Below are 23552 nucleotides of genomic sequence, written 5' to 3' on the forward strand. Positions count from 1 at the left end.
TGTAACTGCTGTAATTGCAAGTTACGCACTAGTCGAATTGCCAGTTAGGACGGGAAGTGCTCTCTGAAGAGTTGGGTCTTCAAAAGCTTCTTAAAGGTAGAGAGGGACGCCCCTGCTCTGGTAGTACTCCCATGCCTTACTTAGTTTAGCTTGGACAGTCTTAGCCAACAGAAGATGTATTATTACCAATAACACCTGAAGATGTGTTTATACTGTGCTTGAATATGAGATTAAGTTTTGGTTCGTTATTACAGATTACAGAAGTAAATTACAGATCACACTGAATGGAAAACTAAATGAGAAATTTATTTATTCATGATAATCCATTATAATCATCATCGGGGACTTTTCAAATCATATAATAGAAGAGACGAGGATAGTTACAGTTTACAAAATATGTTGAATACTTGACAGGTTTAATAGGTGCCATATTTTTTTTTCTAAGAATGTGTACCATGTTGTGGATGTAAAAAGTGATCTCTGGGCTTTCCTACTCTCTGGGTCAAATGAAACCATTTCGATTTTACGAGAAAATGACACATTGGATCGTTTAGAAAAGCAGTTTGCTGGTATGTTAAGTGCTGTGGGAGACCTGAACCGTGGGGATTTTTTTTGTGTTATCTCTAACTCTTGAAATATGTAAAACACACTGGATAAAAATGCCATCGGTCAATTTTTTTCATCTGCCTTCAAAACAAGAAAACACTGATGTCCATTTTCTTCAGAGTGATCACAGATACAGTCAAATACAAAAGCAATGCCGAAGGAAACAAAGCAAAGAGACAGAGAATATAACCCAACTTCATATCTCACGTCAAATTAATGAACCCATGCAAAGAAAGCCACACAGTATCTGGAAAGCATTTTTATTGAACACAGACATAAAACGCTTCTCTTCCTTGTATAGTAGCTTGTCTGGGAACTGTCCTCATCAGGAAAGAGGTTCAAACTTAGTAAAGATGAATTACTCGTGTCGGGTAAAGTGTGTGTATGTGTGTGTGTGTATGTATGTTTGTGACTGGAATTTACATTTTGTGCTTTCTGTAAGAATCTTCAAAAAAATGTGATAGAACTCTAATAGAACCCTCTCGATGAGGATATTTACCAAATATATTTGCATATGATCTTATATTTTTTATTTTTTTCTTCTATATATCATATATTCATAATAGTATATCATAAATATATTTGATAATACTGTAATAAAAAGGGGGTAATGATGAGTACATGTCTGCAGAGGGCAAAGAATTCTATTGTCTGGAATCAAAATACCTTTTCTGGGAAGGGATGTCAAAAAATCAAGAGGGGAAATTAAAATTCATGAATGAACAATAAGGAACGGTTAAAAGATATCTGTTTTACAATACATTTCCAAAAACCCGCTGGTTAAGGTAACTGATGGCCTCAGGTAGCTCAGAGTTCTTGTGTAAAAACACAGTCACCCTTACAAGAGTAATAAAATATCTTTTGTTGTTGTTATCATTGTCCCCATAGAAGGATCTAGAAGGCCTTCTATCACCATCACTCAAAGCTTCCTTTATGGTCCTTTTTTTGTCAGTCTTGCAGTCTGTGATTCTGCTGCAGAACTGTCTGTCTTTTGATTTGATTTTTAAACATCACAAGTCTAAGTGATTCGCACAAGAGGCTATCGAAGTCAAAAGCTCTCCTCCCAGTGTCCTTTCATCCAAAGATCGTCCATCAGGTCCCAGAGGTCCCTCATCACTGCAATAAAGTGTAGTCTCCTCTCTCCCTGTAAAAGCACCAAAGTGTGTTTGTCTCCCCCTTCCCTCTCATGCTCTCCCACTCTCTCTCGCACGCCCATTGTGAGGATGGGGAGTGTGGCGGGTGCATGCCCGACAGTGTTGCTTTTTCGTCAGATGTTTCGTCAGAGTACGCTCAAATCAAGACAGCCAAGGTCAGTGTTGTAGGTTTCAGAGGGTAGATAGTCGGAAGTCTCAAGTTTTGACTGGGAGGGGGAGTTTATCTCATTTGCTATCAAGTCGTTTCAAAATAGACACATTTACAAAATCAATTACAGTAATGTCACAATGTGTCCTACCAATTAATCCCCCTTTATAAACACTAAATCATTGGTTTATTATCAATTTGATTTTTTCCTCAGACTGTGTCTGGGGAGAGATATAAGCTGTAGCTAAACGACCCAGTAGTTGTATTGTGTTGTGTCTGTCACTATATTTATGCTTCTCTCGTAAAGGTCTAAAGGCACTTGATATGATGGTAGACAGCAGCTTCTCCTGTCCCTGGCTCACAGGTCTAGTACCAGGGACTGGGAGGACAGTGGCCTACGCTCTGCACCTCGCAAAGAGCCATGCTTCGGACCTGACACACTGGCACAACCTTGAGTGGGCACAGCTTAATATTCAATGGGCAACTTGAGGAGGAGGAGGAGGAGGAGGAGGAGAAGAAGGAGGTGGGTGGAGGGTGGTTGACATTCAAGTTTCTTTTTTTCTATCCCTCCATTCCCCCCCCCCCCCCCCCCTTTTTTTTACCTCTCCATGTTTTTATGCCTTTCATTGAGACAGGCAGGAATGAAAGGTCAAGTCAATGATTTGTATCGGGAAAAGGTGTTAATCTTGTCTTGTTGCAAGCGAGAGAGAGAGGGAGAGAAAGAGTGTTGAGGGCTGAACTGGAACAAATCTGTATATACCTAGAAATGGCAAACAAAACAACAGACTATTAAGTACGGGACTGCACCCACACAATGCTGCTCTAAGAGTTGTCAGTACACAAGATCGCACACACATGTGACCCCAACGTAAGGCTATGATTGGCCAGAACTGAAAGAACCACCCAATCGCCATCCAAATTTGTTTCAAGTGATTGATAAAGCACGATACATCCCATTCAGATGTGATATTGTACTTCAACTGATAACTTTTGTCAAACAACCTGTCAAACATGATATCGGACTTCAATCGTCACTGCGTCAATCCCTTTTTTTCTCTGTCATACAGTACATTTGTAAACATGAAGGCAGTACGATGTGTAGATGCCAAAGTTGAGCTAAACAAGCATTAATCTCTGTATGTAAAAAACAGTAGCGCTTTTTAAGGGGGCGACCGTTGGGTAATTACCATAAGAAAGGTTAAGATATTCATTGGAGTCACTTCTGGATATGTCAACAACCTTAAATTTTGAGTGTTCAAACAATACAACGGATTGCTGCCACAGCATATTCATTGCAGTGATCCTCCATGGCTGTCATTTTCGCAATTCCCATGACTGTCAATTTAGCAGGGGCTGCATGGAAAAATCATGTACTCTTGAACATCGCATGGGAAATGAGCTAGACATTTCTCCCATTGCTGTCTGGCCCATCCTGCCCTTCTTCCCCACGAGCACGATATGACTGAAAACAAAGAACGCAAGAAACCGAAAACATTTTCACAAGAGGAAGAAACGTAACGAACTGAACCAAACAGAAAATAACACCAGTGTCCTTGTGCTTCAGAGAGATTCTCCTGTCCAGTTTTCAGTTTTGCTCGCTACAGGATCCGGGCACACCCTTAGTTTTTTTTTTTTTTCGTGTGTCCTGACAATGTGGTTTTGTCGATAATCATCTCCTCTACTCCTCTTTTCTCCTCCAATATATATATTTATAGATGTTCTGTATTCACCCTTCCATTGTGGGCCACAGAGCAAGCCATGCTGGAGCTTGATGTTTCTCCTCTATAGACCGGATGAATCTTTGGTAGTTTCGTTTGGACAGTTCCATGTCTGCCAAGTTTTATTCCCCCATCCCTCCCTCCCCCCTCACCCCCTACACCCCCCACGTTCTCCCTCCCTCTTCTCGGCGGCGGCGGCGGCTGAGCCAGGAGTGCGTCCTCGCCTCCAGAAGGTCACCTCCGGTGTCCGATCAACACGAAGAGCAGGGCGACACACAAATGCCATATATGCCTGCCGGTGGATGAGGCGGAGGACATCAGATCTGCGGGGAAGAAAAGACACAGAGAGCCACTCTTCAAATGAGACGCTAATAGACTTGGTGACTCGTGAGGAAGGCAATCAAGCTAACTGCCATTACAAGCACAATGGTGTTTGATTAAACTCAAATCCTTTTTTGCTTATGAGGCGTTTGGAAGAAAGCGAAAAGGTTGGACTTTGTTGCCGTTCCAGCACACACAAAAAAAGAGAAACAATGCTGTATCCCATTTCGAAATAGTCTAATTAGCTTGAGTCTCTTTCAAAGATGTATGGTCTTTGTGGCAAATAGCCTTGACTTGAATGCCGTATTTTTAAATGCCAGCGAGACAAGTAAGAAACACTCTTTATTAGACAATATTTACTTAAAATACCACAGTTTGACATTAAAATCAATGAGATGTGTTGTTTCCTATTTGTAAAATCGCACAGAACATCGTGCTATTTTTGAGCAAGACTTTTCAAAGCAAATCAAAGCAAAATAGATCACAGACTACATACGGTTGCTATTCAACAATAGCTGGAAACAATCAGGAAGAGCCCAGAATTTATGGTATATTTATTCTTCCTTTAAAGTGCAATTAGGAAATCTAAAACGCATGCTGAGTGGCTCAACGTCAGTAATTAGCGGATCTACTCAATTACATTGCCCTTGTTGATGAGCTTGTTTGCTCAAGTAGCCAGCGATGGCCTAAACAGGCCTGATTAATTTTGCACTGTGGCATCTGTATGTGGCAAACAAACCTGGCTAATTAGTTGCTTACTGTAAGCGTGCTGCATAGATATACATTTGGCTCTTCATGGTTGATGCTTAAGTGCAGATGGCAGTTATTTAACGCATACAGCTCTTCAGCTCAGCACATAGTTCGGTAAATGCATATCAAACTCAAGTCAGTAAGTAAGTAAATTAGTATTTGTAAAGAATAATATGCCATTTCCTGCAAGTGAAGTTGTCAAAATAATGTGCAATGTTAGCGCAAAAACAGCAAATCAAAATGAATGGTACTTATATATATATATACTAATAATATATACTTACTGCTATTGGGGGGAGGGTCACGACATTCTCCCTCTTCAATGGCCACATCGTCTATGGCAATGTCTCCTTCAATGCCAGAGCCACGGATGCCCTCTATTACAATCTGAGAGAGAGAGAAAATACAGTATATGGAGTCCTTACAATGAAATATTTCTGTCTTTGTCAATTGGACCTTGCTCTGCACAACACTGCATTCAACACACCATGTAATTAAGTTTCTGTGTGGATATTGGATAAAAACTTGTGGTTTTCATTACACTGACTTCCTGAATTGTCCTAGACAGTGTGGCCTTAATGTTTATTCAGTAGAAGCCCAGGCACGAAGCAGCTCACACAACAAGTGGTTTGCTTCTTTACCGTCTAATGGGCTATCAGACTGTTTCACTCTAGGCTACCACACACGCTTGCAGACATTAAAAAAAGAACCCCCCCTCTTTTTTTTTTTTTAAGAAAAAGAAAAAAAGAAAATGACTATGGCAGGGGAGATGCTTTCGTCTGCTAGTAGACATTACTGCACTTTCTTAGTGACTTTGAGAGTTTGCTTGTGAGGGATTGAAGATTATAAGCTTGAATGGCTCTCGGGAGTGCATTATCTTACTTTGTGTGTAATTTATGGTGCTGGGAGAGGGTCCGGCAGATGGGTGTGATTTATTATGAGCCAGCCTCTCTCTCTCTCTCTCTCTCTCTCTCTCTCTCTCTCTCTCTCTCTCTCTCTCTCTCTCGCTCTCTCTCTCTCGCTCTCATCTCTCTCCTCCGCCCTCCCATAAAATCAGACGGGTAATCATTTTGTAACACTAAAAGGGGATCAATGGGAAAGCTGATCGATAGAGCCATGCCAGAATCCCCCCCCCTGGGAAAAGATCAGCCTTCCAGCGTTGGCTTAAGCCACCCTCTATTTTTGAAAGCGACTGATCGGCGTGAGGTGAGGGTTTGACTGGGAAGGGGAGGGTGCGATGCGGTCGGGACACTCGCTCTGGTCTGAGTCCAGTCGGAGTGCTCACCTGGAAGGCCGACGTTGGGTGGATGTTGACCCGAGCTGGCCTCCAGCGGTCACCTTGGTTACCAGTGAGGGTCCACACAGATGCATCTGACCCCGTTTGTCCCTTCTGTCGCAGATACACATTCAGAGCTCCTGTAAGTACAAGAAGAATAAGGGCTGAGTTCAGGGTAAGACTCTGTCTGGCGTAGAACAGTGGATATGGACTATTAAGGAACACGGAGAGCTTTTAGTCGGAAAAGGATTTAGAGAAACTGAAGTAGTCAACATTCACTGGCATGCGAGAGCCATAACCATACAAAATATGATTTATTTTGATGTTGTTATTGCAGTGATTTGAGAGTAAAGTATAGACTTCAACAGTCTTTCATACAAGGTTTGTGTTCAATACTTATAAAGTTGAGGGACAGGGTTGAACTTTGTGTGAGGGGAAGCTTAGAGTAAGGGCCAGGTTATGTCTAGGGTGAATGCCTGTTGAGAGGTAACTGGTACATAAGTGTTTATTCCCATACATATCAACTAGCAGGCCAGTTCATATCATTGGTCTCTCAATAGTTTCCAGGAGATTTACGTAAGTATTTATAATTGGTAAGGTTTTCTGGCTGCTAAGGCTTAAAGGTCTATTGCAGTGAAGTCTCTAAGGCTGTGGAATAGCCTATCACATGGCATTTGTTCTGCTCCTTCAGACTTTCAATATTTCCTTTAACAAGCTATTTTATAGACGAGCACTTCCAATCCTCTAAGGACCCATTTTGTTCTTATTTCAGAGACCGGCCATGTTTTAATCTTTGTCATTCAATTCCGATACATATGCCTTTACAAGGCACATTAATTCTGCTTTTACTGCTGTCCACACATTTGATTTTCTTTGTCTCGTTTCAATCTTTTGTTCATTTCGGCTCCATTATGTCTTCTCTTTTAAGCTGAAGTAGGCCTTTTAAATGCTCTCTGTTTTGTTCACCTGTCTAGGTTCTCTGCAATGCATTTTTCATGTGACGCACAAGAAATGATTCATTGTACGTAGCTGTTGTTATCTGTATATGCTCTTGGGCCAGACCTCAACGCAATTTTGAAGTAACAGCCACTTCCTGATCCTTCGTTTTACAACATGCTAGACTCTAGCAGCTAGAGTATCGACAAAGTGTAAAAAAAGAGTAACTGCGCCCAGCTGAGGAGATTCAATAGCCTGTACCACACTCGTCCGCATGCAGTGCTGCGCCACGGCTCGCTTTTAAAAACGACTAAATCATTATTAGCATGCAAGCTGGCGGATGCACGAGCAGCTAAGAGATATGGAAGCGCGCTGTTACACTCTGCAGCCTGACAGAAACAATCTCAATTTTTCGCGGATGCAGTCAACTACAGCCTCCACCAATCCCCCCCCCCTTCCCTACTGCCCCCCACCACCACCCCCTCCCAATCCGCACTCCGCTCATGTCTCAACACCTCACAAATGAGGAGGCGCCACGCCGCGTGTACCCGACACGGCGGAGCAAAGCGCACAGTCATGCTCAGATGAGCTGCTGTCCTCTCAGGGGGGGGTGGGGTGGGGTGGGGGTCTGCAGGGATGGGGGGGGTGGAAGTGGGAGTGGAAGATCAAATGACTACAAAGGGGGGAACCTGACCAATGCCTCCTCTCCTCTACTCTCTCTCTCTGTCTCCGTCCAAACAAACACAACATTTAAAAAAAAAGGAATAAAAAAAGGCACATAATGAAATTAAACCCGAAACTGGGTGAGTGTCATCTCAACCTCTGGAGTGTGTGTGTGTGTGTGTGTGTGTGTGTGTGTGTGTGTGTGTGTGTGTGTGTGTGTGTGTGTGTGTGTGTGTGTGTGTGTGTGTGTGTGTGTGTGTGTGTGTGTGTGAATAGTCAGCCCCCACATGCTTGGACAGAAGATGCTTTTTGACTCATGACTCATGGGAGGTTGACCCCTGAACACCCAATCAACCCCCCCCCCCCCTCCCCACCCACACACACCTTTTCTCTTCTCTTTGTCTGCTTGGCAGAATTGGGGAGCCCATCACCTCCAACTTAGGCCACTGCTGCCCCTGCCTCCTCCTGCTCTGGGCAGCTTTTGCCAAGCAGAAAATTGCAGTTGCAGCACAACGGTCTCTGGGGTCACCGAGGTCTGCACTCCCTCTTGAGCTTCTCGGGGGCCAGTGAAGACACAGAACTGACAAAAAAGGGGGCTAACAAAAATAACGGCCCGCCCGAGACGGAATGCGCTGGTCGCTGGACAAGGTCACTCAACTATGCGCAGCTACTCCGAATAGGAAATGGTTCTTTAAAGAGGTCAGAGAAGGTTTCAGTCTGATTCTGTCAGGCTGAACCTGGACTAGCAGAGCCAGACTGATGCTGCCGCATACATCTGGGGATACTCACGGGGGGTTTGGTTGAAATGTTCATGGGGTCAGTTAGTGGGTTGGTTTAGTATTTGATTACAGGACTGTATAACATTTACTCATGTGAGCATAGTCAGCAGCACCCAGTCACTTACCTATATGCTTGCCATACATGTGGTAGTAGAAGCTGAAGCAGTATGTGGGGTTGGTGCTGACCGTCCCGTACGGGTTTTTGGGAGCCACACTGAAGGAGGGACTCAACAGGCGGGCTTTGTCCCCTGCAATCCTGGGACGAGACGTCTCGATGTACATGTAAAAACCTGTTTGGGAGAAAAAATGATCATTAAGAAAACTCTCGAGTCTCTAATGACGGCTGTTTTGGAAAACATCACTACATCCATCAAGGGGAGGATTTAAAATGTAACAACTATATCTTCGGGATATGTGATCAAACATTCGCTTGGTGTGTGTGTGTGTGTGTGTGTGTTTTTCCCTAGTTGCCTCAGTATAGAAAATAATGCATAATTTATGACATTAGCAATCACTACACATGTCCCCAAACACTTGAACAAATGCGTCCCTTGAGGACATCTGCCGTTTAATTAGTTTATTTTTACAGATATTTGAATGTATTTTAATGAGTGGCTAGTGGATGGACAACAGACGAGTCTCTCTCTCTCTCTCTCTTTCTTCACATCTCTTTCTCCTTCCCCAGTCATCTCTCTCTCTCTCTCTCTCTCTGTATCTTTCTATTTTCTTCTCTTTTTCTCTCTTTTTCTCATCATTGGCTGAGCAGTGGCAGGCTCTCTCAGGCTTTCACATTCCACATTCCTGACGTCTGCCTGAGCCCAGGCCGACCGTGGGCTCTTCCTCCGTGGTGCCACAGATCTGTCCATCAGCGGTGACATGCTCCTGACTGAGTCTGTGGAGACGGCAGGCACCAGGGCCACGACGACAGGAATGAGAAATTACACCAAAGGGAGACCAGGGGGAGAGAAAAAATTGAAAACTTCAAAACCTACTTTAAACTGCCCTTCAGGTTCACATTTTGGGTCCAAAGTAGTCTGGTTTTACCAAATCTGGACATGATGATTCTCATGCCTTTTTCTTGGATGCTAGCATAGGGTGCCAAGAGAAAAAAGGGTTTTAGACCGGGGTGTGTTTGGGTTATCCTCTGGTAAAATGCTTCATAGCGTCATTTTAAAACGACAACAGTGCCAAACTCTTCAAATATGAGGTCTCTTCACTCTTGGGTTTACAAACTAGTGATTCTAAACATGTCTGCACTAATGATACCAGTGGTAGCAACCTGTGATTAACTCTGACAAATGGTCAATTTGTAAGGCCTTTCTGCAGGAAGAAAGTAGCATAGTTCTATTGACTGAAAGTGTTTTGCAATACTTACATTTTATTACTTCTTCTTCAACTAGAGTGGCTTTGTGCACATCATATGGAGCACCTGGCTACTAACACTTGACTGTGAGTGGGGAGGGGGGGGGGGGGACACACACACGGCTGTGTCGTTAACTATGCAACTCAGATAAAGCAATGGGCCCCAAGGATGTTATCCAGAATTGGTGGCCACCTTGCTCAGCTCAAAATGTCACATAATTGATTTTTTTTAATAAAACAATGTCCTCTGGCACAAAGGTGCCATATTGTGTCGGACTCATAAGGTGGAGGGGGCGTTAGCAATCCATTAGGCCCTCGAGTCGTCAATATAATTTTCACCGCCTGTTAAAAACAGAGACCTAAAAAAATCTACCTAAAATCAATCTAAAAAGCCCTGAATTGAGTTCCTTTAATAGACACACTATCAACACCCACCATCCACTCTGCATGTTTGGGTGCTGACAGTGAAACACAACCTAGCGTCTCTATCACTTTAGATAGACGCTCGAGAAGAAAAAAACTTGTGTTTGTCTAAGTATGGCTAACGGATGACTGGAAACATCTTTATGGATTGCTGTAGCGCGTCCTCTCTGGAGGAAAACCCATCTATTGTCAGCCACCATCACCACGGTGAATCATCTCTCTGGCTCCCTGGAAACTGATAGCATCGTTCCTGGTGAAAATACATTAGCATTCCTCCTTCCTTGCTAGTGTTCATCATTCTCCATAATGCGTGGAAAGGGAGAGAGTGGATTTGAGAGTCAACATCTGCCTCTCAACAACAGAAAAAAAATAGGATGGAGTCTGTGATATACATGAGGTTTACTCTGATATGAAGAATGAGGAGGGAATCTGAGGACAACCTCACAAGTTCAAGCACTGCAGGCAGAAGAGAATGATGAAATCCCCACCAGAGCTGACTGTAAATGTGCAAAAACACTGAAAATGGAAGAACAAATCAGAAGAATGTAAAAACTTCGGACAAAAAGGGGAAAAAAAGGTTCGTCGTAAGTACTGCATTGTGAGCACCCCATAATTATATCGTTTTTCTCTAATGATCTCAACACTCTCTGTTATTGGGTTTTTCCAACATGTGATTTTTCTTTCTGTTGCCATTTTTAGAGTTTGGTTGTTTACTGGGTGCATAAATGTTTCCTTTTCAACCTGCAGGTTCGCATGATGTGAACCATGACATTGGTCAGGTGGGGCTACAGCTTCGACGCGAACGTCTAGTGAGGCCATGAGTAAATCTCATCCTACCTATATCCCTCAGGAAGGTGGTCAAGCTCTTTTTCTAGATTTTTCTCTTTTTTTCTTCTACTCTCTATCACAAGTAGAGCAACTTAAAAAAACATATTTTTCTGAAACTGTACTGCTCCTTTCACAGATCCTAGAGATATGATGTGTATGATTTATTGCAAACACTTCAGCCTTAGTGTGTTTGTGTGTGTGTGTGTGTGTGTGTGTGTGTGTGTGTGTGTGTGTGTGTGTGTGTGTGTGTGTGTGTGTGTGTGTGTGTGCGTGTGTGTGTGTGTGTCTGTGTGATACAGAGAGAGAGAGAGAGAGAGAGAGAGAGAGAGAAAGATCCTCCTCTTGGGATTTCACTGCACTGATGAGTCGTCCTAACCTCGTGCAGGCTACTGCTGAGTTGGAGAATCGCTGGGCATTTAGTTGTGTTTACAGTTTGAATGTGTCCATCAGTGCATTTCCTGCATTGGCCTCCACCCACTCCTATTCTTTCCTCTACAACAGCAGTTTCAAGGTTATACTCACCTCCTCTAGCACATTACAGTGGAGAGAAAGCCACTATTCTGTGTAGCTGCCACTGGGCAGACTAGCTTCTTGACCCATACAATAATTTCGTTGTCAGTGCAGGGAGACAGTGGTCAGGATTTTGCACGATATCCCCACACATTTGTACCATGGCTTAAAGTCCAATTAAGTAATTCATCAATGAATCTATTAACTACTGTCAAATCAACTAATGCCACCCTCTAACAAGGCTCTGGCGTGTGCACCTATTTAAACACAATGTAACACACAAAGCGGATATGGGTAGTTCCACTGTAATTACATTGCACTGTAATTACAATTTTAATTTATTTTAATCTGTGGCCTAGACCCCAGCACTAAGCAGATTTATACAAATGCCACCCTGTAAGCTCTCCATGCGAGGGACACATGAACTCAGGGCATGGCTGTAGAAAAAAAGAGCTTGTTAATATTTGTTAAACCCCACACGCATAAAAAAAGCGCACGACAGAGGTCAGTCAAAGAGCAGGCAGATGGTGTGGATCAGGTAGGACAGGGGATGGGGTCCTGCTGGGCCTGCCGGGCCTGGGACCTCCTACAGGTTGGCAATCTTTTGAACCCCAATCAAACACATGCAGCCTTCTTGATCAGATACTTCCACAGGGCTTGATTACAATAAAGAGGTGTGCTACAACAGCGTGAAGACTGAACATGACTGCATCAGGGTAGATCTCCAGGAGGTACACTTGGAGAGTGTATAAAGAAAAGACACAGACACACACAGACACACAGACACACACACACACAGATACACACACACACACACACACAGACACACAGACAGACACACACACACACACACACACACACACACACACAGACACACACACACAGACACACAGACACACAGACACACAGACACACAGACACACAGACACACAGACACACTCTCACACACACACACACAGACACACACACACACAGACACACAGACACACACATCTAAATGCTCTTAGTGTATTGTTAATATTGTAATTAACATTTGCCTTTTTATCATTTTATCCAATCTAATATTTGTTTAGATTGGACAAACATAGCACAGCGTGACATTTATGTATCTTTTCCAACTTCAGCCACTCTTGTGAAGGCTCACTCCTCTCACTCAGTCAGTATTTTCTGTCTGACATATATATATATTCATTCAGGGCAGACCTCCAGCCCCCTCTGCTCAGAGTGGTGAGTGGACCGGTAGGTGTGAGGAGGATAGTCTGACCTTGTTTGGAGCCGGTGTGGTCGCTGCTGGGCCCGGTGTTGGGGGTGTACTTGGTGTCCCGCGTGGCCGCGCTGTGCCTGGTCCAGTCGAACTCCTCCGTCTTCTCCTGAGTGAACATGCAGACGGTCTCCTCCTCGAAGCTGCAGTGGAACTTGTCTGCAGGGAGGGGAGGGGAAGGGAAGGGAAAGGGAGAGTGTCCAGAGCTTCTGTTTTAAGAAACCAATTAACCCACCTTGATTCTGGTGCATAAACTCTAATAGATGCATGGGCTTCCTCTTGCGGCCATGGAGGTGTTTACATTAGACGGCCCAAACAGATGTGATTTTTACATAGTAATTAAACCAGGGACTGTAGTGTGTATCTGTGTAACCACTCTTTACTGCACTGCTGCAGATTTATGGGTGGGCAGGTTGTTAGTGAGTGATTTGCCTGACACATATATCAGGTCGAATAACAAGCTATCCAGGGTTCAGCAGTTGGACTTGACTGTGCATGACATACAAATCACAGTCTGATGCTAACACTGCAACAGAAGCCAAGCACAAACACAACCCATTCCTCTCGACAGTATGATTTATTTAAATTGCTAATTCCCCACAGCATATATCATCCAATCAATTAAAGTGGTCAACATCTACATTTACACTTCTTTCAATTAGCCATCGACATGTTCAGATTTTTCAGGCATGTTAACACAAGGCCATCATCTAAACAACAGAAATTACAAAATGTCTAGTTAATGGTTTAGCATTTCAAAAGAACAGAATAGGGGGAAAAAGCTCATACTTACTCCAGTGGGGGTTGACAGGGGCTGTGAATCAAACGACAGAGAGGGAAAATAAAAAGATATTATTAACATTACAGTGGTAAAAACCGTGGGAGGGCTATTGTCAATGGTCCATTACTGCAATATTACAAAGGCCAGAGGGGAATATCAGAGAGCCTGTGTTTGCCCCTCAAGTCTAATCTGAATGAGAATGAGCGAGTAGAGGGCATCTAAACCATTAGGGAGACAGAGCTAAAGAGGGGAGAGAAAGAGAGAGGAAAATGTCTACAACAAAAGATCTCTGCATAGAGAAGAGGACAGAGAGAGAGAGAGAGAGAGAGAGGGAGAGATATTATTAACATTACAGTGGTAGAAACATTACTGAGTGAGTCTGTGTGTGAGAGAGAGAGGTAGAGCGAGAAAGAGAAAGATAGAGAGAAGGGAAGAGAGAGAGAGGGAGAGGAGAGGGAGGAGGAAGGGTGAGAGAGAGAAACTACTGAGTGATGAAGAGACAGAAAGAGATAGAGAGAGAGAGAGAGAGAGATAGTGAGAGAGAGAGAGAGAGCACAAGAGGGAGATGGTAGGGTAAGAGAAAGGAATGCAGAGAGATCTATAGCGAGAGGAAGAAAGTGAAGTTTAAGGCGAGCTCGGAGGCAGTGCCGGTGCGCAGCACAATGCTGAGGTGAAGCACATTGACCTGCATCTTTCATTAATTCAGCTCAACCCCACCTATCTGCTCTCCGCAGGCACAGGCAGACACCGAACCCTCGCAAGACTCTGCACTGCGAGCACTTACCCAAGGCAAACATGGATGTGCGGACACGGCAGGAGGAGATAGCCGGGGTGAAATTGATCCCAATTCAGCCGAGCGAGCCATAAACCATAAACTAATTGGCCCAAAAGTTTGTGCGACACAACAACATAAGCTCAGAGAGCCTGCAGTTGTTTTGCTTCAATTTCTCTGGGAGGGCGGTGATGGTGCCATCATTAGCTGTTGTACAAAATGATGATCGCGGCTCCTCCTAATCTATTTAAGCTTTTTTTGACACAGATTTGAATAAAAAAGTATTTACAGTCATTTGGCAAAGAGAATAGTCATGCATGATCATGGACGTCTGTTTTGAAGCATCATGTAAGAACTTTTCCTAAATTTCCCTCGGGATTAATAAAGTATCCATCTATCTATCTATCTATCTAGATTCTAGAGCCATCATCAGAACATCTAATAGCCAGAAACTACCAACTACCCCGTAGTGTGGCCCATTTTCATTGACAACTTCTCCATCAAGGACGCCATGACCTTTCACAAGCTACAAGTACACAAAATCGCGTCCTTTACTTCACAGGTTGGGCCTAATTATTGAAAGAAAATGAATCAACAACCTTTTGCATTCCTTTTCCAATAGACTGGTATGGTATCATGCTGCAGAAACAAAACACTATCCATGGAGGAGCACAATAACGTAATTCATTTCATCAGACCTACATAAAATGAAAATCAATGTCATGACTTTTCCAAAACATTTAATTAATTTACTGAATTTCTTGACTTTTCCCAGCCAGAAATGGGCTTTTAAAATCCCATGCCTCTTCCAGGATGACCATGGAAACCCTGAATTTTAACATTTCCTTTAATTATTCATTGTAAGATAGGTGCTATTTTTTATATTCACATTTCTCAGGCTGCAGCAGGTCAGTAGTGGTTCGTCCAAAAGGTTCATGGCACAACCAACCTCCTTACTGTAAAATATTCATACAAATCCAATCAATCATTCATTAACAGATGTTACTCAAAACGGATTTATCTTCCAAGTCCCCAATTCTGCTATATTTCCCAGTGCCTTTACCATTTCTTGCATTATAGTTAGCATGATTAGCTAATGGGAAAAGACACACTAGTGCACATAGTGTACGCACACAAAAATCGTATTTACATGTGACTGATCACACAACAATGGTGTCTTCCTGACTGAGTCAACAAAGCCTTGATGGCCATAATCGACGATGTTCTGGCGCTGATGATCAAACCAAATTGGCCAAATGGACGATGAAACAGCAGCTGTTGAGGAGGGACGGACGACAAAAGCATCTCCAAATCATGATGGCTGCATGCTCCACAATGCGGTTATTAAGCACGACACACACAGTGACGAAAGAGCGAGCGGAGGAAGGAAAAACAGACAATAATGGATGGGAAAGGATGGAAGGAAGATTCATGGAAATGTTGCCAAAAGGAAAACGTGTGCAAAAGAGAAAGATAACACGAGCCAGCAAGAGTAGAGAAAAAAACATCAATATCACAGGCAATTTATTATTTATTTAGTATTGATTATCAATAATCCTTGGATCCACAAATAATATGTAACTAAATATCTACTTGAATACTTGAAAGTGCCTGAATTTATTTTACACAGACGTTTCGGATGCTCAATAAACTGTGTGTGTGTGTGTGTGTGTGTGTGTGTGTACGTACGCTGACATTCATTTGTTTGTCTATTTGTTTTCATTTTTCCAATATAGCATTCTAGGAAGCAATTAAGCATGTGAGGTTAGCCTCTTCTCCCCCATAAACCACCCAGCTGTTTGCAGACTGAGTAAGGAGGAGATGGCTGCCTGTGCTCAGAGAAACAGATGTTGCATATTTGGAAACATGCACAGCATTAGTGCACCCTCTAATTGGTAGGCTCTCTGTGCTCCCTCTCTCTCTCTCCCTCTCTCTCTCTCTACCTATCTCTCTCTGTGCTCCCTGCTCTCTCTCTCTCTCTCTCTCTACCTCATTCTCTTCCGTTCGTTCTCTACAATCCTTCGCTTCACTGTCTCTCTCTCATTCTTGCTCCCATTTGTTGTCCCCCACCTTCTCCTTCACTCTCTTTCTCTTTCTCCATTTCTCTCTCTATCTCTGTCTCTCCCTTCATTCTCCCTCCATCCCTCCCTCTGCCTGGAAGATCACAATTAGAGAGAGGGAGATACATGGAGGCGAAGACATTAAGTAAACCTCATTAAATTCACATGAAAACTCACACATACACACACATAGATTTACACAAAAAGAAGCTCAGTGGCACATTTATCTATGCACAAAACACTTACCTCTGGGGATCCTTTTTACTTAAGCATTCTCTACACATTAAAGCTTAACACAATGGAAATGAATGAGAGACACACAGCATATGCACATTGACTTCTCCTGACCCGTTTCGGGATATACCCTGATTTTTATTCTGTGACAGCCCGCTGTGCTACAATATTTATGGCGGGGTTAAGAGAGCCACGGTGGGCCGAGAGTGCAGCCTGGCACACGGACCATGACTCAGAACCGCCGGGCTCTAAATGAACGGACAAGGTAGAGTCACTCTGTCTTTGGGCTGCCGGTCAGAACAGAACCGCTCTAAATGGACGGACAAGGTAGAGTCACTCTGTCTTTGGGCTGCCGGTCAGAACAGAACCGCTCTAAATGGACGGACAAGGTAGAGTCACTCTGTCTTTGGGCTGCAGGTCAGAACCAACCGTTTTTTTATGGAGTAGAGACCACCTGAGCCTCGTCCCCAAAAGTTGTATTTCATGTTTCGGGGAAAGAATATACCGGAAGGAATTCTCGAGCATGCTCATCAGGGCCAATTGGAATAATACTAAGTAGAGGACTGGCATTCAAATCAAGCCTGATCTGATATGAACTTGTGACCCCTGACTAAAATCTCACCTGCAATTGCTTTGTGTTCCTGTTGTGATTTCGACTGGATTTTATTAACAGGAAATAACGGTGTTTGTAAAAGACTCTGAGTTGACCGTGAAGTCAATCTGGCATCAAATTTAATACGAGCGTCAAGTGATCAAGGACTCTGATCCGCTGAGAGTCTCAGGCAAGCACTAAATGAGCCTTAGACCTGTGATCAATAGCAACCCAAGCACGAAGTACTGTTATTTGTGCATAAACAATCATCACCATCCAAATCATAGCGTGCTTCGTCTTTAGAGGAATGTCAATGGAGTTGCCATGGAAGACATCCAAATGAGACTGTGCAGAGCAATTTGCAAAGTTTATATGCTGAGCTACCGCTTTATTCTATGATGCTAAATGATTGAGTGACTCCCATTTCCTCTCCGTGGCTTGCCAATCCTCCTGGCAGCGTTCATCCTAGGTTATGAATCTAAATGTCAGCCTACTGCCCCCCCCCCCCCCCCCCCCCCCCAAACCCCCCGTGGCGAACAAACACCATTCAAACTTTCCCCCCATGTCCCAGGTTGTAGCGACAGGCTCTTTTGAAATTTAGCATCAATTAAGCGCGAGCCGAACAGCTGTCCAAGTCAAACGCCACAATGAGAGCACTTAAAAGAATGGCCCGTGGAAGACAGTGGAAAAGTGGCAGCGAAAAGAGAAGATAAATCACAGGCAATACAAGTGAGTGCTTTAGTGCTTAGTGTAGAGTCTGACTGCACAAATCAAGTACCTTTACCTGTACAATAACTGCAATGGTAGTTTGCAATGCCAATAGTCCATTACCTACCATTTTTAAAGCATCCATTACAGACTCTGGAGAAGATGGGGGGACGAGCAGAACAAGCTGTATTCACAAAGCTCCTTTTTTTTCCCCGAGCACAATAAATCTTATTTCTTTCCGCAAAACATTGCATTCTTCCCCCCCTACCCGAGGCCATTACATCCAATTAAAATGTATTAAGTCAAAGCAACAAAGCACATTCTTTCGGAGGTCGGAGGTTCTTGTAAGATAACAACACTAACGCTGCAGATGGTGCTTTCATATGAGCCTGGAGGCAAATTACTTAAACATGGACAGCAGAGGAGAGGGAGAGAGAGAGATTGAGATAAAGAGAGAGACAGAGAGAGAGAGAGAGAGAGGGAGAGAGAGGGAGAGAGAGAGAGAGAGAAAGAGAGGGAGAAAGAGAGAGAGAGAGAGAGAGAGGGAGGAAAAAATAACATAGCAGGCAGTGCTGAGTGCTGAGACCCTCTTGGTGTGTCTCTGGCTTTGCCTGAATCTCAGGTGATGTGAACAGCCTATCTAGCAGGTGCACACACAATCTTCTCTACAGGTGCTTTTTCTGAGATGAAAAATGTGTCCTCACTCTCCTGGCGGGCTCTAAAGGTACGCTCGTCAGTGGTCTGCATACTCTCTCAACAATAAGGCGGTGTCACAACAGGATGAAACAGGATGAAAAATTCTCCAAATTCACCAAAACGCAATAAAAGATATTAACAATGACACTTGGTGTGCTTCGCTTTACAGAAAAGGATTCCAGCCCATAGTAGCCTACTCCCTCAGAGGTAAGCTATTCCTCCTCGGCACTGATACTGTCAGGTTGGTAACAAGTTGGGTGTATAATATCTCAAGGATGAATAGGCGAATAGGGCGGCAGGCAAACAGACTGACATAATCCACTTTTCTATGCTTCTGAGCCTGAGCCGTCCCTGCTCTCCAGCGCCGCGGTTCCCACCGGGGGTGAGTCACAGCGGGAGAAGTGGAGTCAGCGACACTGATGGCTCCTGACGGCTATCGGCTGGGAGCGTCGGCGACGGCCGCGGCGCGCTATCAAACAGAGCATCGCAGCAGAGGCAGGTAACACCACCACAGACCATGTCTGTGCACGCATGTGTGTGTGTTTGTGTGTTTGTGTGTGTGTGTGTGTGTGTGTGTTGTCTCTTCTCACGACTCCGACGAGTGAGTGAGCGAACAAGCGAGCGAGAAAAGCGATCCGGCAAGTGAGCAGGCAGACAGCTCACCTTTTCTATTAGTCACTGCCTTTTGAAAAGCAGCCCCTGAAATTAAGGGCCTGGTTTGTTCAGAGGATGCTGCTGCCTGACGCAAAAGGACTGGAGCGAGTGTTTTGTCTGCGGCCGTCCCACCCAGTCTGAACTGCCATCAAGGGCAGCCGGGCGTTTAAGACCTGTCTGGGAGGCTAGTGCTTGTCTGTCATCTGGGAATAAAAGGGTGGGCTAGCGGTAAACAAGTCCACTTACTTTTAAATGCATGGGAGTGTTCTTTCTGCCGAGACACTTCTGAAGCCAATGCTCCATTATGTAGATGAATAACAACTTCAATGTCTATACGAATAGGAAAAAAAACAGTCTGTTCATGGCTTCAGTATCCATGAATAGCCTTATCTATGTCTTTCTTTCAGTTTGACAGTTATGTGCTGTTTTTAGTGCTCAAGTTATGCGTTCTTCTAAAAGTCCTCCTTGCTGCCATCCAAAATGAGTGGGATTAATAATTCACACTCTTCTTCTGTGGTTTGGGCCACCAGCAGGGGTCCCTGTAGCCTAAATAATAACCCCAGCCAAAGAGCCCAGAGTGGCCCAGACCCAGAGAGCCCATTTGTTTATTTCTGTCTCGCCAGCGCAGAATGATGATGGGACTTGGCCTCGCCATCAGCCCCCCATCTCTCCGAGGGGGTAATGTCCCAGTGAGGAATTCCAAGGCCCCTCAACGTACAACACGCGCTCCAGGGGGCTCACCCACACATGCACACACATCCATCTTGTGTCAGCCCTCATAAGCACACAGCATCGTGGAGAACCAGGGGTGCCGGCAGCGAAATGATAATAAAAAAAGACATGCAGACCTCTGTTTTTTTTTTTTCATCTGTTCATCAGAATGTGCTTTAGCTGCCTCTCTCTATCTATCTAGGTATCTTTCCATGAATCACTCACTCTTTCTCTCTCTCTATCTCTCTCTCTCTCTCACTCGCTCGCTCTCGTGGAGGTACTGATGCCTGAGCATTGAGAGAGGCCTCCTGGTGAGTGAGCGAATGGGGGAGCGCGGCAGAGCGAGAGTGAGGAATAGAGCCCAGGGTCCCCTTCTGCATGCCTGCCACGTGCCGTTCATGATTTAAAGCCTCATCACCTTAAACTGCAGCATCAAAAAAGGCACTGCGGGGAGGCCCCAGCCTGGACAACCTGTGTGTGTTTTTATATTCCTCGCTATTGGGGTTTGACAGACGGCAGGCTTTAAAAAACCAAAGGAATATATAGTGTTCCCATAACCCTTTTGATATTTTACAGAGAGCACGCCCAGGGACCTTCCATTGAACTGTTAGGATGAGGAGCTCATTGAGTGAATGTGGAGTGGGATCCACCAGTGTCTTCCTCTCTTAGGGAAAATATATCAGATTGAATGCCAATATCTTCGTGTCTGATGAAATATGTGTCTATTCCGAAGGACAAACATCATGGATCATTTGCAGCTAGTCTATGTAGATTCTGAGGCTCTCAGATTTTCTTTTATTATATTTTGGCTGTCACAAAAGCACTTAAAACTGCTCTTAATTCAGCTACAGTACATGATGCCTGCAAGACACACCTGAAATAACAATACATTTATGAAGTCTATTTGCAACTGGGGCTTAGTGTCATAAACGTAGCCTATGACAATTGACTTTATATAAAATATGACGTAAGATATGGTTGTATTAAAAATGTGCTAAAGAAAGTAGCTGTGGACTCACCGCTGTATCGGATGATTCTCTCTGTGGCGTCGCCCTCTCCGAAGCGAGTGATGGGGGTGAGGCGCACCTGGTAGGCCTCTGGCTTGATCAGTTCGGTCAGGTTGTATGTGATCAGCTGACCCCTCTCAATGTTTCCCTCCTGCTGGATCTCCTGCTCCCACCACCGCTGTTGCCCAGTCTGAAACACACACACACACACACACACACACACACACACACACACACACACACACACACACACACACACACACACACACACACACACACACACACACACACACACACACACACACACACGCACATACACGTGTGCGCGCATGCAAAAACACACACGCACACATACACACACACACACAAACAAAACAAAAAAGCATTTAGGTCATTTTCAATGGTTCCTTGAAACACCCCCTCCCTCCTCATCTTCAGGTGTGTGTGCGTGGCAGCTGCGCCTTTGTAACACTGTCTCGTCTCCCTGTCAAAGCGAATGACCAGGAAGGTCAGTCATTCTTGGTCAGTTCCTCGCGTCCTCACATTCTCCTGACTGACTCATTTCCCTCCACAGGAGCGAGCCGGAGAAAAAAAAATATAAAGTGAGTCAATCTCTTTGTAATTATCTGGCAAAGACCTTGTTAGTTCACCATAGCCCTTGGCAGATGGCAAAATCATGCTGTCCATCAGGTTTAATCAACAGCACTGCACACAAACACCGACTGCTAACACTCTTGTTCTCCAGTCAGCGTCCGTGTGGAAAGAATCAGAAATGAAGAGGAGAAGAAGCATATCTCAAGCAGGAGGGGTGTGATTAATATAAAATGTCACCCAGAGAGGTAAGAAAAGACAATTTTTCACTTGACTCAGGGATGGGTTTCACATATTGATACCGGCTGTCGGGAAGAGCCCTGTGGGAATCTCCTGTGATTTGTATTCGCTGCCATGGCAGTGACACCGAGCCCTTTCCTTTGCTCCCAATGAAGGGCTCGTGACACTTTAGAGAGAGCGCGAATCATTCAGAATCAACCCTGAACCCGTCCTCTCTCTCTCTCTCTCTCTCTCTCTCTCTCTCTCTCTCTCTCTCTGCATACTCTAAGAGCAACTAGGAGACTAACTAACTTCAATTAGAATTTTAAAACCATCCACCATTTCAACATGAGCAGAATATGAATAGAAATATGCACGCCCACCTTACACGCCTACGCACATGTACAAACACACACACACACACACACACACACACACACACACACACACACACTACAGAGCAATCAAGGCCTCACAGCAACAAGAGGAAGGATTAAGACAAGAGCAACAATTATGAAGTTGTCAGAAAAGTAAAAAATAAAAACAAACCATTTTTACAGGCAAAGAGAGAATGAGAAAGACACGTATGGGAAGAAATTGATTTTGACTGAGTGCTCTACCTCTCTGATCAGGCACCACCACTCAAACCCCCCCCCCCCCCCTCCCCCCAACACACACACACCCCTTCCACGATTAGCTTTTTAAACACTGAGAGCTAAGTTGATTCAGCTCAATACGGAGAAGTCAATTTATCCTTCCAGCACAACCTGATAGGGGTTCATTTCGAAACATAAATAGGTTCGGGGCTGATGCTGATGATGCCTCGTTCAGTTTTTTTTTTTTTTTTCATAAGCCTAGCGACCGCGACCTGGCTATATCTAATTAAAATCCAGCCTTTGCCATTCACGGCTCCGTGGCAGGCTGGCAGGCTGGCGGTGGCTGGAACGCATATCAGACGAGAGCCCACGTCAGCCCCTTCAGCTTCATTGCTTCATAACCCCACCCAGCCCAAACAAAAATCTCATATTTTCATTGACAGGCAAAGAGATCTGAGACTGGTGTTTATTTGTGTATGCATGTGGGAGCGAACAAGTGTGAGAGTGGCGGGGGTTTGCTGAAAAAAAAAAATTTGGCACTTGAATACATAGTTAAACACTAATACCTAGAATTTCTTTTTTTTTTTGTCTCCTGCAGTATTTCTTTCTTTCTTTATTAATTGTGAGGAAGCCGCTTCAAACCCGGGGTGCATTAATTGTGGACGTTTAGCACAACTCATTCGTTTGCCCCGGGAGATAAACAAACCATGGCTACACATAATTGGTAAACAGCGTAGTGTAATGGATGTTGATCTTGGCTGTGCCAATATTTCCCAGGGGTGCACATAGAGTGGCAAGCTTTCAGGGACTCCAGTGGCTGTCAAACAAGTAACTTTTGGCCCTCGCCGGAGTTGAATAAAAGATTATTGGCGGTGGTGGTGGTGGTGGTGGTGTGGGGGTGGGAGTGGAGTTGGCTGAAGAGGAAGAGACAGAAACAGAGAGAGAGAGAGACAGAGGGGAGAAGAGGGGGAGAAAGAGAGACGGAGAGAGAGAGAAAGGCCCTGAGTAGCTGCCAGTTCTCCCATCAGGGTACCTCTCTAGCTTGGCTAATGAGATTTCCATCTCAGGATACAATTACTGTTTATTGCTTTGGTGAGATTTCTAATTCGGTGCGCGCAGACCTTCGACGGAAGGAAAGCGCTCCTCTGGAACCCATAAGGTGGAGGATGAGGAGGAGGACAAGGATGAGGAGGAAA

At 44.4% G+C, this 23552-nt stretch overlaps 1 protein-coding gene across 3 annotated transcripts in view; it reads right to left on the bottom strand.

The window, feature by feature from the left end:
- Positions 1-287: 287 nt before the first annotated feature.
- The window catches only part of mdga2a (MAM domain containing glycosylphosphatidylinositol anchor 2a), a 145468-nt gene continuing 122203 nt past the window's right edge, over positions 288-23552 (bottom strand). For 2 of the 3 annotated variants that reach the window (XM_031579771.2, XM_031579770.2), the window contains exons 11-17: positions 20963-21140; positions 13529-13549; positions 12739-12894; positions 8477-8641; positions 5983-6113; positions 4982-5084; positions 288-3949 (exon numbers count right to left, since the gene is read on the bottom strand). In XM_031579771.2, the coding sequence (XP_031435631.1) occupies positions 3861-3949; positions 4982-5084; positions 5983-6113; positions 8477-8641; positions 12739-12894; positions 13529-13549; positions 20963-21140 (843 nt within the window). In that variant the 3' untranslated portion in view covers positions 288-3860. The remainder of the gene's footprint in view (positions 3950-4981; positions 5085-5982; positions 6114-8476; positions 8642-12738; positions 12895-13528; positions 13550-20962; positions 21141-23552) is intronic. The other variant, XR_006152809.1, reaches the window with a different exon arrangement.

The sequence above is a fragment of the Clupea harengus genome, chromosome 14, assembly GCF_900700415.2.
Source record: "Clupea harengus chromosome 14, Ch_v2.0.2, whole genome shotgun sequence".
Lineage (NCBI taxonomy): Eukaryota > Metazoa > Chordata > Actinopteri > Clupeiformes > Clupeidae > Clupea > Clupea harengus.